Genomic DNA, 18,786 nt, shown 5'->3' with positions numbered 1-18,786 from the left:
TCTTGGCTCTATGCTAATTTCTTTATTCTATATTAGTTTTAAATTTCTACCTTGAAATCTTGCCTATAATCAAACGATGAACACCAGAGTGGGCTCACCGAGAAACTAGGACTACAGCAAAAACTCTATTTTTGTTTCATTGCAGCTCTCCGGTGGGCTTTTTTACAATAGAAAGGTGAGTTCACAGCTGTGTTTCATTTCCCATTTTTCTTCTTTTTTGGGGGAGGGGGGGGAAGGGAGGATTGGTTATCAACTAAGAAATTGTTGGGGTGATTTTCTGAAGGTCAGGGGTAATTTTATCAGTTAGCGCTATGGTTTTTCACTTTCATTCAAAGAAGTTTTGAGTTGTAGACGTTTATTTAACTTTTTAATTTAAAATTTTTAATTGTAGCTATACTATTACTTTATTTTTGTTTGATTTTTAATTTTTTTGCAAATGGATGGGAGAGGGCTAACCATTTCTGAAGCACTGTAAATGCTACATGAATTACCTTCAGATAGTGAATTTGATACGAATCCCTGTGCATGTGCAAAACATGCAATGTTGGGTTGTGCATTTTCAAAGGTGGTGTCACTTTCTTCGAAAAGTACCACCATGGAAAAAAATAAATAAATAAATGAAAGTGTAAATATTAAATGTAAAATATCACATACGCAAGTTACTTTTTTCACTTATACACATGTAATCATCATATTACCAATAAGAGCTTTTTGGGGGGGGGGGTTAGAGTAGTAGGCTTCCCATGGCACACCCTGGGTAATGCTAAATCTGCTACGGTATTCAGAATCTGGTGTTGTTTAACCGTAGGCAAAATATTTTACTCTATTACACGTTTCCCAGCAATGCTCGCTTTAGCACTCTTTTCAAAGCCCTATTCACTCAGCGAGCCTGCTTTGGGTACACCCACAGAATTAAAATAGTAAGTGCTACCTTTACAAAATTTTATATGTGTACTCCTCTAGGCCTAATCAGGTTACAGTTTTTTTTTTGGGGGGGGGTCGAAATTCCAACATTAAAAAACAGCATACTGGAAATGGTTAAATCATTGAAATGTTATACCTTTAAGTTTAATTACTTTTTTTTATTTAAAGAAAATATTTAACAGAACAGCAGATGTCTGACAATTTTAGTGTGAGTAATCTATGAAAAATCACTCATGTGGAGTTGTCACATTAGTTTAGCATTTCATGTTTAAAGATGTTCTAAAAAAAAACTCTTTTGCAAGATGAAATGCACACTGATTTAAAAATATATTTATGAACTCATAAGGCCATTTCTAATACGATAGACATAATAGGAAAAATCCATACCATATTTCCTTTTTCCAGCAAGCAGTAAGTCTACATACTTAGCATGCCATTGAAGAAATAAATCTTCATTAAAAAATTAAAACATTAAGCACCTTATTCTATTCTTCATACCCTGAATAATCAACTTAAAATAAACTTGCTCTTTAGTAATAAGAATGTCTTCATAGAAACTCACTAGCAGAACTGACTTCAAATAACCATCACAAAAGCAAACATGTATGTTGAAAATCAGGTATATGCCAGAGAAGTTCTCTGTTTTACTAAATTATCTTAAAACATTCATGTGCATATCTTTTTGATTCATTTTTCTTAAAGGGCCCACCAGCGGCCGAGCGGTAGCGTCGCTGAACACTGGTAGTTTGGTCCGAGGTTCGAATCCCGCAAACGGGCTGGCTGCATGGGTGTTTTCGTGGTTTTCCCCGTGTGTAACGTGTATACTAGCCAGTTTCCCTTAAAAAGTTCCCGAATGCATCCCTCCCTTAAGGCAGATAGCCCTCGAGTGCTTTGTCGTAATCTAATAAACCAAACCATTTTCTTAAAACATAAAGTACCCTGATTTTTATGCAAAAAAACAAGAGCTCAGAGTTAAAAAGCTCGAAAAGTATTCAACATTATATTTCTGTGGCTAAAAACTCATCACTGCATTACAATATATACACGCAATATATGTGTGGGGAAAAAAATTTCGCTAATTTTAAAGGAGTTCATACACGTTTCTGCACATTGAAATTAAATACTTTTAAGAACCATCAATGAAAAGAATTAATGACCTTCTGAGGTACAAGGTCTAAAAACTATCACTGTAAACTCTACAAGAGCATAAAGCCAGCAGATTTTTGAATAATAAATTGAAAAAGGAAAGTGTAAAGTTAAATTTTAAAAGAATACCAACACATACCTAATTATTATTTAGGGGGGGGGAATCTAATGAAGAAATAAAAAAAATGAAATTAATTTAAAAATGACTCAAGTAACTATTTTGCTTTTGTTAAGAAGCGCTTCAAAAATTGCACTTCATAGTATTTACTATCATATTTTTCAGAATCGAAATATTCCTAAGTTGCCACAATAGAAAGCGAAATTTTACAACATGACTTGGGAAAATGCATGTTTTATTTTTAGTTACAATTTTTATACTATCATTATTTAAATATTTTCAATTTTCTTATAAAAAAGATTCGCAAATATCAGGATTAAAAATTATGTATAGAAATTGATCGCCAAATTTAGTACCGCATAATAAAAGGAATCGCATCTCAAAAAGGGGTTTGATGTAATACCATAATAGCCATGTTTTAAGGAGACAAGGTATGGGATCTTTTACTATTCATCATTAGAGTTGGTACGTAAGTTTCCAGAAATGCTCCCATTTCTACCAAACATATAACTTTTCAATTATATTGTCCTATTACTAAAATTAGAACTATAACCTAATGGGTTTTATTACTGATAAAAAGAGGAAATATACTTAATTTGGTTTTAACTTTTGAAAATAAACACTCAGCTGATGAACTTGCTTGTCAGTATGAAGAATATCTTGGCAAAAACTCAGAAGCAGAACTGATATTAATAATCATTTAAGCAAGCAAATATCTTGAAATATTAAATAAAACTTATCGTATACACCTGTATTAGTCGATAATTTTAAGAAAAAAATCAAACTTCAAAGTAGGGGTTCAACACGTTTTATTTTCTGTTTATTAGAAAAGTCCCCCTATTTCATTTCATTATCTGTGCATCACACAAGTTCAGCATGAACAAGATGATGATTCGTGACTGGAGGGAAAATGCACCTATATTACAAAAAAAAAAAAAAAAAAAACTAAATGTAAAACAGGCTCTGCGTCATGGACTGGCATCTTTCCCAGAAGTGGAAAAAGCTTTTAAGTAATTGGATTCTAGACAACAGCTAGCAAGGTTATGCCATACCCCGAACTGCGATACATTCGCAGATGAAAAATTTGCTCCTGTAAATATCTCTTTTCGTGCATCACAACATTGGTGCACAAGACTCACGAGTCGTTAAGGACCATGTTTACACCATCCTAACAAAATTTCACAGAAATTGCAGAGTCAACTTAAAGATAAATAAGTCAACTTCCAAAAGTATGCGACTGAAAAAAGAAAAATAACTGATTTTGAAATGTTTCAAATAGGCAACATGAATGAAACCCTGATTACTTTTGATCTTCCTGAAAATTTCGCTGTTGATAAAAAGGATGAAAAACAAAATAACTTACCTCCCATGATTATTTTCAACCAACATTACTAGGGGGGGGAAGAACATTTTTGGCAGTTGTTTGTGCCCAGAAAAATGGTTGGACACCTTAACGATTGATTGGTTTCAAAATGTTAGGTGAAAAACAGGCACACTTTTAGTGAAACCATTGCTTTTGATTTGGGATATGTTTCCACCGCATCATTCAGAAACTGTAAAAAAAAACATGCAAAAAGTTCAAAAACACTTTCTATGATCCCAGGAGGGCTGACATCCATTTTACAATCACTGGATGTCAGCATAAATAAGCCATTCAAGGTGAATATGCGTGGGTATTGGGTGGAATGGATACAATCCAACTTGCCTGCTAAAACCAAAGTTGGCAATAATAGAAAGCCAGACATAATTATAATTGCACAGTGGGTGAAGGACGCTTAGGACATGATTGTGGTTGAAATGATAACTAAATTATTAAAAAAAGTGTTGCATTTTCAATAACTTGAATGCACAATCTATCCAAGTGACAATAATGCCACTAGCTGTGATGAAATTTATGAAGATTCGCCAATGACTGAAAAAGAATTTCAGGATTTATTTGCAGATCCTGAAGAATTTGAACGAAATTCTTTGAAAATTTTATCATGTGCTAAAATGGAAATAAACAAACATTTACTAAAGTGCGAGTGTAATTTTATCAAGAACATCGGTGTGCTGTTTTATCGGAGGCGCCGCTCATGTGACAAATTTGTTTTCCCAAAATGTTTTCGTAAAAGTCGGAATATCTATTTATACATGGGTATATGTGGTCTGTCAGCCATTATACTGCCTGATACAACCTCAAATAATCAATGAAATTCATGCAAAAAACAAAACAAAAACCTTATAAATTATTCAAATTTCTGTAGCTAAAATTAAAGACCTTCTGACAATTTGAGCCAAAGTTAAGGACCAAAAATAATCTGCAAAAAAACGTAAGGACTTTTTAATAAGCATGAACCCTGTTTTAAAGAGACAGGTGTGGGATCTTTTAATTCATATCATTACAGAGTTAGAAGATAAGTTTCCAGAAATGCTTCCAAAATTAAGGATTAAAAAAAAACATTAAGAACTTTTAAGGAGCCCTGTTTTAAGGAGACAGGTGTGAGATGTTTTACTATTCATATGATTAGTTAGAAGACAAGTTTCCAGAAATGCTCCCCAGTTCTACCAAGCATATAACTTTTCAATTGCATTGTCCTATTACTAAAATGAGTACTATAACCTAATGGCCTTTATTACTGATAAAAGAGGAAATATCTTAATTTGCCTTTAACTTTTGAAAATAATAATAATAAAGTGACACTCAGCTGAGATGAACTTGCTTGCCAATATGAGAAATACCTTCACCAAAACTCAGTAGCAGAACTGACTTACGTCAATCATCATTCAAGCAAGCACATAACTTGAAAACTATGTGTCAAGCGGTAGGTTATCTTGAAACATTAAGCAACTGCTTTCATTTCCAATTTTCCCCAGAATATTCTCCACGAAGGCATGACATTGCTCATCAGTCAAAACAGACATGTTAGCCCATATTTGCTCTGCCATATAAATACTTTTCTGCGATTGCTTTACAACATTAATAAGCTTTTACTACTTTTTGGCAAAGGTGTAGATAAGAAAGTAATTTTTTAATCTTATTTAATCAAGACTAACAGACAATCAATGGCCTAAAATTTAACAATATAGAAATTTTTTTAAATGTTGAAAATATGATCTATATTCCGGATTTTGCAACAATATACAATACAGTCAAAAGTCGTTAATTCGGATCTCAAAGCTAGAAACTTTTGGCTGTGCATATGAGTGTGCGCATAATATGTTTACGCTTGCGTGTTTAATGTATAACAGACGGTATAAGCTAAAATTATCTATTTCAGTTAATGTTGCAGATAGCGTTGTTCCTCATTCTTCGAATTGAATCCAGCTTATTATTTTTTACAGACTTTTAGAGCAATTTTATAAAAATAAGCTTGCACTTCCGATTATGTCAAATAGAATTTTGAATGCTGGAGCTCCCAAAGGATCTACAAAGCAAAAGTATGTTTCCATGTCCATCAAACAAAAAGTGGAATTGCTGCAAAAAATGGATAAAGCATATCCTTTATTTCTCTAACCATTCCAAAATCTGTTCAATTTCACGCTGTTCTGCAGCGAGGGGGGGGGGATGCCGCGGCACACAATGAATTGGAAGTTGATCTGTCAGCACTATCAGGGCAGATGTTTTTATTTTATTTGGCTTATAATTCCTTACTAAATGTAGTATTTCATCTCGATGTACTCAGTCTTTGATATGATTTAAATCATATTCCTCGTCATTATAATTCACTTCCGATAGTGAAACAGAGGCTATTGAAAAAAAAAATTTCTGATTGACAAATTAGTCGATATTCTCGACACAGCAATTATAGGACTTGAACAGAGGAACTTTGTAACTGAACAAGAAATTATACCTGTTTATAGAATTAAAGAGAAAGTATTATCACATAAAAGGAAGTAACTTAAAGAACTTACATTGAAAGAAATATTTAATAAAATATAATAAAATAAACAAATAAATATTAAGCTCTTTTTTTTTTTGTAAATTTTGATACCCTTTAGATCATAATTGCTCTTTATTTCATAAATTACAGTTTCATATTTTTAATTGTATAATTTCTGCATGAAATCTTACCAGATTTAAACTGATGATCTATAATCCGGAATCGGCGAAGTCCCGACAAGTCCGGATTAACGACTTTTGACTGTAGTTTACATTTTTCCCCATACAGTACAAAGTCTGTAATCCGGACTCGTCGGGACTTTAGCGATTCAGGATTATAGATCCTCAATTTAGATCTGGTAAGATGGCATGCAGAAATTATACAATTAAAAATATGAAACCGTAATTTATGAAATAAAGAGCAATTATGATCTAAAGGGTATCAAAATTTACAAAAAAAAAAGGTATAATATTTATTTGTTTACTTTATTAAATATTTCTTTCAATGTAAGTGGTTTAAGTTGCTTCGTTTTTTGTGCTAATACTTTCTCTTTAATTCTATAAACAGACATAATTTCTTGTTCAGTTCCACTGTTCAAGTCCTTTAATTACCATGTCGAGAATATCAACTAACTTGTCAATCGAGATATTTTCATTTTCAATAACCTCTCTGTTACTTTCTTCACTATCAGAAGCATCGAAACATGCTTTCGCTTTGTGATACTTTGGCAGCTCTAGAATTGGAAACTTTTTGACATATTGAAAGTTCAATCTTAATTTTTATAAGATTGCTCTAACAGTCTGCAAAAAAATAATAAGCCAGATCCAATTAGAAGATTAAGGAACAGCACAATCTGCAACATTAACTGAAATGCCTTAGAATCAGTAAAGATAATTTTAGCCTAGCTTATATCGTCTGTTATAAAGTAAACTCGCATGCGTAAAGCATACCAAAAAAGTTTGTGGCTTTGACATCCAGATTAGAGATCATTCCGGATAATGGTATATGCAATGTTGTCACTTTCATGACGGTATACGAGAGAGAAAAATCTTTAAAAAGGAAACCAACAATTCACAACATTTTCAAAAAAAAAACCAAAGCATCAAAGAACGGCTTTAAGCTCAGAGATCTTGGTGGAAAATACTCATGAAAAATCATTTCCAGTTCAAATATCATCACAGCTTAAATAATTCAGCATAATGTTCAATGTGGCTTAAAAAAATTCCAATTTATGAATTTTTCCAGAAAATTTTGTTCAGTTAATAAAGATCAATGTATAATTTTTACATTTGCTTTAGTCAGGAGCAAAAGACATGTAATAAAAGTCAGCATCATCTTTAGCTTAATATAATTTCATTAGAAATAATGCATAAATACTATAAAGATATAAATAAATACAATTGGATCATGCCAGAAATCATTTTAATACACTAAAAATTTTATAGTTCCCAGAGGAAAAAAAAATTCCAGCTTTTTTTGTTATTAATGCTAGAAAAAACACTAAAATTCTTGTCTTGATTCATTATTTATACTTGAAACATCAAATTTGAAAACTAAACATAAAAGAACACAATGTGCCAAACATGAGGTAGTGTGATGAATTGATGATGATGATGTCGGGTCTATGACAAAGTGCAATTATACAACTCCGAAACTGTCAACCTCGGCAGCTCTATCGGTATAAAGATGACCGAGTTGACATTTGCCCTTCTGAATCGCTTGCAAAGCTGATCTGCAGTGTGTGATGAATTAAAAACAAATTATAACAATGAATAAAATAGGGAGGTGGACAAATGTACAAAATCCAGAGAATGAAGTAGAAAAAAACCAAGTAAAAGCACAAAAATGGTCAAAATTAAAATTCACTACACAACCTTAAAGTCAGATTATATTAGATAATAAAAACCAGTCTCTTTTAAATAACAAAATAAATTACAACTGACCTCTCTTTAGATTAAACGATCGATAGTTTAAGTCACAACTATTAAAACACTTCGGATATTAGAACATGGGCACTCAATTAAAATGACAGACTGATAGACAAACATTAATTTGAAAGAAAAGGCTCATTCTCAGCTTTCAAAACGTAATTATGTGTCACTCCAGTGTGATCGATTCCAAGACGAGTCAAAAGAACTTCCTCCTTATAATTTTCAGTGAAATCCCAATGTTCTATTGCAGACTTCTCACTTTTTGACTTGTTATGAGGCCTAATGTTCCAAAGTTGTTGCCACTTTTTTAGTATCTTCTCTTTTGATGACAAAACTGAGATGTCTGAAAGGTACAAGGCAACTGGACAGTTCAACAGCAGATTTCGCTGCCATATCCATGATTCGTTAAGTTTATATTTAACTTAACTATTAATGGATTCTGGGTATTGAAAAAAGTTTCCAATGCATTTTAAAAGTCTATAATTTATCAACTTTTTCTGGCACAGCTTTGATATGTATAAAAGAGTAATATATAGCAGTTAGTTCAGATGTTAAGACTGAGAATCGTGACAATCTTCTACCATCCAATTGGTCACTAATTACAAATGCCATCCCAACATGAATATCTGACTTGGATTCATCTGTACAGATGAGAAAATAACTGGGTTAGTCTATATTTATGCCTGTGCTCAGCACTAAGTTGTCTATAGACAATCTCGTTAGTGTCAAAGTAAAAAACAACAAAGTTGTATGCACATTTTTTACAATAAAAGTAATTTACAGTTTTTTCCTTCCTTAAAAAATTCATAGTTTATGTTATACAGAATGAAAAATTTGGAAATATTAATAAACAATAATGCTAAATAAAAATATGACAGCAAGTAGAAACAAATGCTGAAATATACTTAAAAACAGAATTCATACTGTGGGTTAAACTGCATTCGTATGACAAAACTTTGGAAGTATGACACTCAAAATGATTTCTTTAATACTTATGCATAGGGGCATAGCTAGAGTGAGGCAAAGGGAAACATCTGTCCCTGGGCACGCCGAGCTCATGAAACGAATTTTTAGAATGAAATGTTTTTCATCCTAGGCAAACAAGAGGGGCACAAGATTTTCAGTTGTCCCCCAGTGCTGAAAATCCTAGCTACAGCTCTGCTTATGCATGAATACTATCATTCTAAGTTATTTGCAGTATTCTAAGTTTGGTTTACTTGACTATGCAAAACATGCTGGCTATCTGCTTAAGCGGGGGGTTAATGTACAACGTGGTGGATTTTCTAAGGGGAACTGGCTCATATCCACATTACACATGGGAAAAAGGTGAACAAAATTATTTAAACCAACCATGCCGCAAATTGGTTTGCCTGGGTTACACCTACCAGTGTTTAAGAGACTTCAATCGGTCGTTGAAGGTAGATAAAAATTGGAACAAATCAAACTGATGGAGAAAAGATTGAAGCAATCAAAGCAGGTAAAGTTGAAATCAATAAACCAAGCCAAGCAGAACATGAAAAATCTTTCTCATGTTACAAAAATTTAAGATCAATACACCCGTACAAACGAAATAATAGATGTAAAAGTACAATTAATCTGTTTTATATATAAAAAAATGACAAATTTTTCGAATTAATTTTTCTTCAGAAATTTTCTTAGCATTTAGTGGTCGTTATTACGCAATGTAATGAAGATTGAGAAGGATTGACTTAAGGTTACCGTGATTTTAAGAAACATGCATTTACAAAGCAAACAGTTACATAAAAATAATATTACATAAATTATGCAAATACAAACATATCTACACATAATTGAAAGAAAAAAACATTTAATTTAATATCCTAAGCATGCAATTATTCTAACACCATAAGACAAATCCACACCGCAAAACCAAAGAATCTCTAAGGCAAAACGAACTCCAAAAAACGTTACTGCCAAAAGCAAACTGTTTATCATCTTAGCTAATTCAAATTTTCTCTCCATGATGGCGCTTGACAAAAAAGTTGTTGGCTATGCACACCCGGTAAGCGCATATAAATCGCAATGAATTATAAAAAAATAGGAAAATAATTTCACTTTTTCCTTTTAAATTAATAAATTTTTAATGAGTTTTAATAAAAAGCTACTAAAAAAATTTCCTCTTTACATTTTATCTGTCTGTTTCAACTTTTGTCCTACGGGCAGAAAGATGGCCAAAAAATAAAATTTTTCTTTTGTGCGCGTCTGTGTGAAAATTATTCATGGTGTTATTAACAAAGCTTTTTGTGTGAAGCCAAAGTTCTTTAATATACTGGTGTGAAGCTTTGAACAGATCTTGAAGAATTTTTGAACAAAATTACCGACGAAGCTGGAGTTTTGTGTCAAACGTTGTATAGCGGTATTGAGGAGCATTTCAAGGTCTGTCTTGATTTCATTTTTCAATTATGGATATAGATTTCGAGAACAATTTAAGATATAAACATTATTTGTCGAAATTTGTGAAAGTAAAAACGGTTGATGAAAATTTTCATGAGGGTTGGCTGAAATGTATAGATCCATTGACTGGAAATTTAATTTTGGTAATCTTAAACGAAGATAATTCATTGGTACTTGAAAGTTGTCTTATTCATGGTGCAGATTATACAGATGTAGAATTGCTTAAAGATGTGGATAATGACATTAAATCATTAATTAAGAAATATTATTGTGGGGAAGGACGCAATCCAGTCAATGTTGAAGCTCGAAAAATTCATATAATATCATGGATGAAAAAACATAGAATACCTGTTCGCGAAATATCAGACGGAGGTATCATGGTCTGTGAATCTGTTAGTATTTTTCCACCTTATTTTGAAGAAAATTGTTCCAGTTTGAACGGAAGAGTATTGCTTCGTATTCGAGAGATATTGCAGTCACTACCTGAAGAAGAAACTAAATCACCGGAGTGTAAGGAGGAAAATTATACTCAAGTAGAATCACCAACAAGTAATAATCCTATTAAGGAATGACAGAATTATAAAAAAAGAAACTTAACTTTTTTTTAACAATCAAGACAGTGTAAAGACAAGGATCAAATAAATTTATCTAGTTATTTCAAATTCGTATTTAAAAATTTGATGTTATTAAACTGAGAGTTACATTCATTATCTCTAATAACTTGTTCTCTATTGCCGAAGCTTTAGTAAATTTGTAATGTTTTATTTCTGCCACTGTGAAAAAACAATGGAAACCTTAAGAAGGAGTGCCCACACCCATACATAAATCTGCTTATAACTTAAAGAAAAGGTAATCTTTATAAAGTTGCAGTAACGTGGTTAATCTTTGGATTATGGTAACTTGGCGAAAATTTGGCGACCAACCCTGCTACAGCAACCTGTTAGTTTTTTTTTTTTGGACGCCATTTTGTTTTCACAAAATAAAGGCATGTTTTTTTTTTTTTTTTACTCAACATTTTTTTCCAACAATTTGCTAGCCGAATTACGCTTATGCTAGAACTTTTATGGAACAAAAGTGCTTAATCATGATGAAGATTAGGTGCGAAATTGGAAGAAAGTGCAGAATCGCCCACTGCTTGCCGTGTTTTTAAGAATTGCACATACAACACGGTATCCATGTACACGTCACTTAAAAAAACATCCCAGAATTGCACAAAAATGGCATTGCGCACACTCTTGACTTTATCCATGTACACTGCTAAAGTCCTAGCTAGTAACCTTTATCGTCTTACCAAAATGTCGCCAAACTACCTATTACCCTGTTCCAAAGATTACCCACAGTAACTGTTATATAGGTTGTTATATGCCATAAAATATGTAATAAAATGTACTATAATATAAGTAGAATTTTCATTTGCTTTATTACTTAGAATAGCAAATTGAAACCATAATTGCATACTAAAGCTGTGGTATAAAGAGGTCAGAAACTGATCTACATGGGCTAAGATGTCTTCATGATGTCTCATCTTAAATCGAGTTAGTCTCTTCTCATACAGTAGCTGACTTATGTACGTGTGTGCAATGTTATGAAATATAACTGACCAGTATAAAATAGAATATGCTCTTCACATGTTAACATTCAATATCTGTTTATGAGAATTCAATAGGTAAATTGTAACAGATAAAAATTAGTGATTTCATTGAGGTAAGAGTTAATATATGTAGGTAATGAAGATGGACAAAGTAATATTGGTACAATTCGGTTTCGGGGACTGGAAAAAATTTGCTGTGAAAATGCATGCGCAAAAGCGCCAAATCTAGCAAACTCGGCCATTAAACAGCTCACCAAATCTCGCGAACGCGCTGATTTCAAATTGCGTAAGTTTTAGATAGTTCTATATTTGTAAGTCGCCATTGAAATACTAGTTTAATTTTTTAATTCTTTTTTTTATAAAATTCTCTTTTTGGATTTTACAATTTGGGAATTGCCGAGTGAAGAAAAGTCTGCAATAGAAATTTTTCCAAAAGAAGGCATCATTCATGATAGAAAATTATGTTTTAACAATCATGAGATGAAATTATGCTTTATCGATAACTCGGTAGCAAAATGGCGGTGCAAGAAAGAAACCTGTAATGAGAAGAAAGGATTGAGAATTCAAAATTGGTTTGATGGATCGAAAATCCCCTTCCTTACAGCCGTTAGGTTCATCTATTTTTGGTGTCAGGAAATGACATCTGTTGAATTTTGTGAACTCCAGCTCAAGATGACCCACAGTATATTTGTAGACTGGAACAGTTACATGCGTGAAGTGTGTCCTCAGCTTTAATTGCTCGAACCAAGTCTAAAATAGGCGGATGTGGCAAAATTATTGAAGTAGATGAAAGCCTTTTCAGTAAAAGAAAGAACAATGTTGGACCTGTTCTTCCGCCACAATGGGTTTTCGGCGGATTATGCAGAGAATCAAATGAATGTTTCTTAGTCACTGTTCCAGATCGATCGGCGAAAACCTTATTGAACATCATAAAGGATAATATCGCAGAAGGAAGCGTTATTTATACTGACTGCTGGAAATCATACAAGTCAGATGAACTGCAAGATGCCGGTTTTGAACACTTTACTGTCAACAACAACTACAATTGTGTGGACCCGGAAAGTGGGTGTCATACACAAGCAGTAGAACGGCTGTGGGGCAGTGCTAAATGGCGTAATAAATGTCGACAGCATTTTGATTCTTGTCTGAGTTCATGTACAGACGTTTGCACAAAAAAACTGAAATTTTTTTCTGCTATGTTGGAAGACATAAAAAATTTTATGCCACCCGTTTAATTGCAAGTATATTTAGCCTTTTTTTCCTAAAGTAATACAAAATTGTATTATATGAAATTAACGTCTCATCAAAATTCAAATAAAAATCTGAAATAGGTATTTACTATTATGTTTCCATTCAGTTATTTTAGCCTTTTTATATAAATAATAATAATAAAAAATTGTATGATGTGAAATTAATCTTTTATCTAAATTAAAATAATAATGTGAAACAGTTTACTCTTATGCTTCCATTCAGTCATGTTTAGCCTATTTTATATAAATTATAATAATAAAAAAGTGCTATGTGAAAGTAACTTTTCATCTAAATTAAAACATCAATCTTAAATAGTTATTTACTATTATACTTCCTTTCTTGCGTTAGGGCTGCCGCAATAATTTTTGGCAGCATTGGCATCAACAATAGTTTGGCGATTTTTTATGGCCCTCAAAACCGAATAGTACCGTAATATTATTTGCAAAGTGGTTTCTTTAATGTATTAAACTAGAAATAAAGTTAGAATCCTTAGTAATAAATACTTATTTTAATAATTTGTGTAGAGCAGTGGTTCTCAACCTTTTGAGTAATGCATACCATCTAAACAAAAACTGAAAAACCTTTAGTATCACCACTACAATGTACTACTACAACCACCACTCTTGAACAAAGCTCAAATAAATTTGCGAGTGTCAATCAGGGTGTTGGGGGTTTAATTTTTGAATTTAGAAGTACTTTGCATCTTTGCGTACCACCGGTTGAAAACCCTTGGTGTAGAGCGTATGTCAGAATTCCATAATATTTAATTTATATCATGATAATTTAAAGTGATTTGGTTAGGTGAGATTTTAAAAAAATTGGAAGAATAAAGGTTATAAGTATGAATATTTCTGTAGCGGATAAAAACATGTTTGGGTACTTACCACAACCACCTCAGTAGTAGTTGCAAAATTTTCAGAATGGGCTAAACTCTGGCATGTTCACAATTCTTCAGGCAACCATGCACACAACTATTCTTTAATTTAGCAGTACAGTGAAAAGTCGTTAATTCGGACACCCATAATCCGGAATGATCTATAATCCGGACCTCAAAGCTACAAACTTTCTGCGCGTAAGACCTTCACGGCTGCGAAATTGCGTGTGCACGTGCGCAAAATACGTTTACGAATGCGCGTTTAATCTATAACAGACGGTATAAGCTAAGCTAAAATTATCTAATTCAGTTAATGTTTCAGATTGCGTTGTTCCTTAATCTTCAAATTGGATTCGGGTTATTATATTTTGCAGACTGTTAGAGCAATTTTATAAAAGTAAGCTTCAACTTTCGATTATGTAGATTAGAATTTCTGATATACATTTACTAATATGTAAAGGATGTACAAAGTGAAAGTATTTTTCAAAGTCCATTAAACAAAAAGTGGAATTGCTGAAAAAATGGATAAAGGCATATCCTTTGTTTATCTATAACGCCGCAGCGCGCAATGAATTGGAAGTTGATCTGTCAGCACTATCCTTATCTTCAGGGCAGATGTTTTTATTTTATTTGGCTTATAATTCATTACTAAATGTAGTATTTCATCTCGATGTATGCTGTCTTTGATATGATTTAAATCAAATTCCTCCTCATTAGAATTTGCTTCCGATAGCGCAGAAAGTGACAGAGGTTATTGAAAACGAAAAAATTTCGATTGACGAATTAGTCGGTATTCTCGACACAGCAATTATAGGACTTGAACACCGGAACTTTGTAACTGAACAAGAAATTATGGCTGTTTATAGAATTAAAGAGAATGTATTATCACATAAAAAACGAAGCAACTTAAACAACTTGCATTGAAAGAAATGTTTAATAAAGTAAACAAATATTAAGCTTTTTTTTTGTAAATTTTGATACCCTTTAGATCATAATTGTTCTTTATTTCATAAATTACGATTTCATATTTTTAATTTTATAATTTCTGCATGCCATCTTACCAGATTTAAACTGCTGATCTATCATCCGAAATCGCCGAAGTCCCGATGAGTCCGAATTAACAACTTTTGACTGTATCACCATTTTTTAAGTTTTTTTTTTTTTTTTTTTTTTTAAATTCTGAATTCCAGTTTATAGACAAAGCATGATATGTTTTTTGCCTTAAACTCAGTTTTAAAATCTGCTTTTGAGAAATTTGCATGTAGTGAAAAAACCCTGATTAAATTTAGCAGAATTGCAGTATTTTACCGTGAAATCTGAAGAAACAGCTGTTATGAATCTGTTGTTAAAGTGATTTCTGGGAAATTTCCACCAGAGCAAATGAAAGAAAGACCAGCTTATAAGTAGATTTATTAATTGATTTTTGGTATCAGTACCAAATTAGAATGTAAAATATATATGTAGTAAGTAAATTTTTAAAACTGAATTGCACGATGGCTTGTATCATCATTCTTTACCATTTGTAAAAGATTGCCAGGTTACGTCAAAGTGGTTGCATTAATATGTAAATACCCGTTTTGTTGTAGGTTCAATAGCTTTAACTTTCCTTACCGCTGGTTTTTAGAAGTTACATCATTCCATTGGTTAGATAAATTTTAGCACCAATTCCATTTGTGTAAAATTTAACAGGAATTGTACTCATTTTAAAATTTAATTTAAATGTGAATAAAAATGCAGTGGAACTTTTATTACTCAAACTTCAGTAAATCAAACTGATTATTGAAATTTAAAGTTTAAAATAGTTGTTGAATTTTCATGAATAAACCAAATTTTGTTTAATTGTATTTTTGCTATTTTGCTTCAGCTTATTGCAGTTGTATTTAAATTCAAAAATCAATAAATAACCAAATATATATCACTTAAAAAAATTAATTTCATGAAAAATTAAAGAAATTTATTAGGTTATCTAAATTAAAGTTGTTAGTTGGAAATTTCATATTTTTAACTTGTCAAATACACACTTATGAAGTCAAATACACACTGAGATTTTGTAAGTGTTTACATATAAACTAATACTTGAGAATTTATGTAAACTGCTATAACTTGTCAATAATGGGCTGTTATAACTTCATCAATGATAACTTGCTAATAACTGTTTAAATAACTATTGCAGCCATGTATAACTGTAAACAATTTCTTTAAAGTCTATATTCATTTTTATTTTATTTGCTTTTTCTGAGCCTTTAAAAAAATGTACCATATCATAAAAATAGAAGTGTTCTGTCCCTCCTTTCGAAAGCTTAAGTTAGGTGATTGGAATATGAGAAAACAAGAGTGCTATCTGTCTAAGGAAAGGGATGCCTTCATGGAGAACTTTCTAAGGAAGACTGGCTCATATTCATGTTACACACAAAGAAAATCATGAGAACTAACCATGCAGCCTGCCTATTTGAGGTCGGACCCAAGCTGAACTCTCAATATTCAGCAGTCTTAATTATTCGGCCTTTGGTGAGAGTGGTTAAAACTGCCAAATACAAGGGTCACTCTGAAATTTTTAAGATACACATAGGTTTTAAAAGTTATACTTACAAAATTTTAGTGTTCAAAGTAGTCTGTAGCATCAGTGCAGTTCTGTAGGAAATAAGATTAAATGCCTCAAGCCATTCATTTCTTGGATTCGATAAAATTGTGCATTTATAGGCTCATCAGATTTAACTTCGGAATGAAAACAATGCCCACGTAAGTTCTTTTTTAGATTAAAAAACGGTGAAAAGTTACACGTAGCTGCATCGGATGAATAGGGTGGACGTTCTAGCATGTTAATGTGTTTTTGTTAAAGAAACTCAACTATCAATCTTGCTGAATGAGATAAAGTATGAGTCCTCTAACATTTACTTAAATATTTTTTAGAAGACATTAATGTACCAGTTAGCTGTGACTCTCTTCTGTTTTTCCAACTTGATGGCTTTGACCAGTCCTTTACATTTGAAGAAAACAGCATACATCACTTTTTTTTTTTTTTTTTTTTTACAATTAGGGGCATGGGATCATCTTCAAAGATTCATACTTAACTTTCTTGACATTTTGGGGCATCAGAAAATGGTATGAACATTTCAGCTCCAGTTAATTGATTTAGAAATAATGTAATCACCATCTTTAAGTAATTTAAAGGTTTCTTTACTGATTATAACACGCTCCTCTTTTTCATGTTTAGTTAAATGAAGGGAAATCCAATGGCAAGCTAGTTTTTTCACATGCAGTTCTTCATGAATAATTTTATGTATAATGGCAGATAGGGCTGTGGAGTTCATAGGGAAAAGGACCGACTTCGGCTCTGACTCCTGGAATTTTAAAGACTCTACTCCCTCAGATATATGTAAACATATACACATGTGTTACAGCTTATTTTTTTAATATAAAAGAAATAATAGATGCTACAGAAAAAAAATTGATGGCGTAGCAGATTATTTATATTAATTAGCATTTATAACCAAATGGGAAAAACTGGCATTAGTAATTTCTAAGAAACGGTGTAGCTTTAGCAAGATCTGTATAAAGGACTGTAGATCCGATTTGATAAATTTCAGAGCTAAGAATAGTCTTGCCATACTAACTTCAATAGGAAGAAGATGTGTTACTATTAGGGCTACTTCTTTTAACTTTTCAGGATAGATTTGTGCAAGTTCTAAAAGAGGCGTCTTGCAAGAGCGATCATATTTCTCTATTTCAAGGGCTGTATAGAAATCTTGTTTGTATTTTTTCATTTTTATATCTGAAATCTTTTGGTTCTTTATTTTCATTCACTTTGCGTTAGCCTTTTCAATATTATCCAAATATTTTTCAAAATCGAATTCATCAGTCGAAGAGGATGACAGAAACTCAGTTGCAATGTCTGCAGTCCATCTTGATTTGAATATTCCAGTTGTTCTGAGAATAATTTTATTCTTAGAGAAAGTTCATAGATAACTTTCTTTGCCTTTTTAATTTGTTCATCATTCAACAAAATTCAGTGTTTTGGATATAGATTGAACCCAGCAAGATCACATTGTGCAGCAAACTAGTTTCTCATTTCTTCATTGAGGACATGACTCCTTCTGCAATAAGCCGTCCCATTTTGGAAAGAACAAACATCACATTTTTCCGTTCTCGCAGAAACAAGCTTCCTGTTAATTCTTCAGATTATAGCTTTTTTGTGGCTATATATGGTGTAGAAAGAAGAGTTTCCAATTCTGCAAGATCATTCCACAGTCTATGTGTTGGTGAAACATTAGGGTTATCTACATCTAAAAAAGTTCTTAATTCTAACAACCTGTTTATCATCAAATATGTACTTCCCCATCGCGATGCTTGATCAATAATTGCTCCTTTTCCTGCTCACCTCCTAAGAATGGTATAACTTTTCGGAATGCTTGCTATTGCTGCTGCTTGTCTAAATTTAACAATGAGATTTGTAACATTTTGCAGCCATAGGCTCCTGCTACAATAATGCCATCTATGATCTGAAGACGTAACTAAATGAATAATGGCAAATATCACATCCATCCTCCTCCCTTATATTTATTAATATGTCAATGAAAGGGAAAGTAACTAAATATTATTAATGTGCATAGTCTATAAATAAAAATAATAAGTTGACTATCATTATTATTATTATTTTTTTTTTCTTCTGAATT

General features: G+C 32.1%; 1 protein-coding gene, 1 long non-coding RNA gene and 1 other non-coding gene across 5 annotated transcripts in view; 1 reads left to right on the top strand and 2 right to left on the bottom strand.

Moving 5' to 3' along the window:
* The window catches only part of LOC118184189 (uncharacterized), a 32,961-nt gene extending 22,992 nt beyond the window's left edge, over window positions 1-9,969 (bottom strand). The window contains exon 1 of one of the 3 annotated variants that reach the window (XR_004757373.2): window positions 9,866-9,969. This is a non-coding gene — a long non-coding RNA (uncharacterized LOC118184189). Of the gene's footprint in view, window positions 1-3,551; window positions 3,703-9,865 lie in introns of those variants that run through there. The other 2 variants (XR_015043787.1, XR_004757372.2) reach the window with 2 other exon arrangements.
* LOC118184196 (small nucleolar RNA SNORD36) lies at window positions 1,886-1,956 on the bottom strand. Its single transcript, XR_004757377.1, has one exon. It is a non-coding gene; the product is annotated as a small nucleolar RNA SNORD36 (small nucleolar RNA).
* A 212-nt stretch (window positions 9,970-10,181) lies between the features above and the next one.
* LOC118184190 (gem-associated protein 6-like) overlaps window positions 10,182-18,786 on the top strand; it is a 29,245-nt gene continuing 20,640 nt past the window's right edge. The window contains exon 1 of the mRNA XM_035353829.2: window positions 10,182-11,246. Within this exon, the coding sequence (XP_035209720.1) occupies window positions 10,406-10,969 (564 nt within the window). The 5' untranslated portion in view covers window positions 10,182-10,405 and the 3' untranslated portion in view covers window positions 10,970-11,246. The remainder of the gene's footprint in view (window positions 11,247-18,786) is intronic.

This window comes from Stegodyphus dumicola, chromosome 1 (assembly GCF_044657685.1).
Source record: "Stegodyphus dumicola isolate Sdum_Otavi_A_Nest chromosome 1, ASM4465768v1".
Classification (NCBI taxonomy): domain Eukaryota; kingdom Metazoa; phylum Arthropoda; class Arachnida; order Araneae; family Eresidae; genus Stegodyphus; species Stegodyphus dumicola.
The sequence above is the reverse complement of the archived record's forward strand: the minus strand, read 5'-3'. Positions and strand labels throughout refer to the sequence as shown.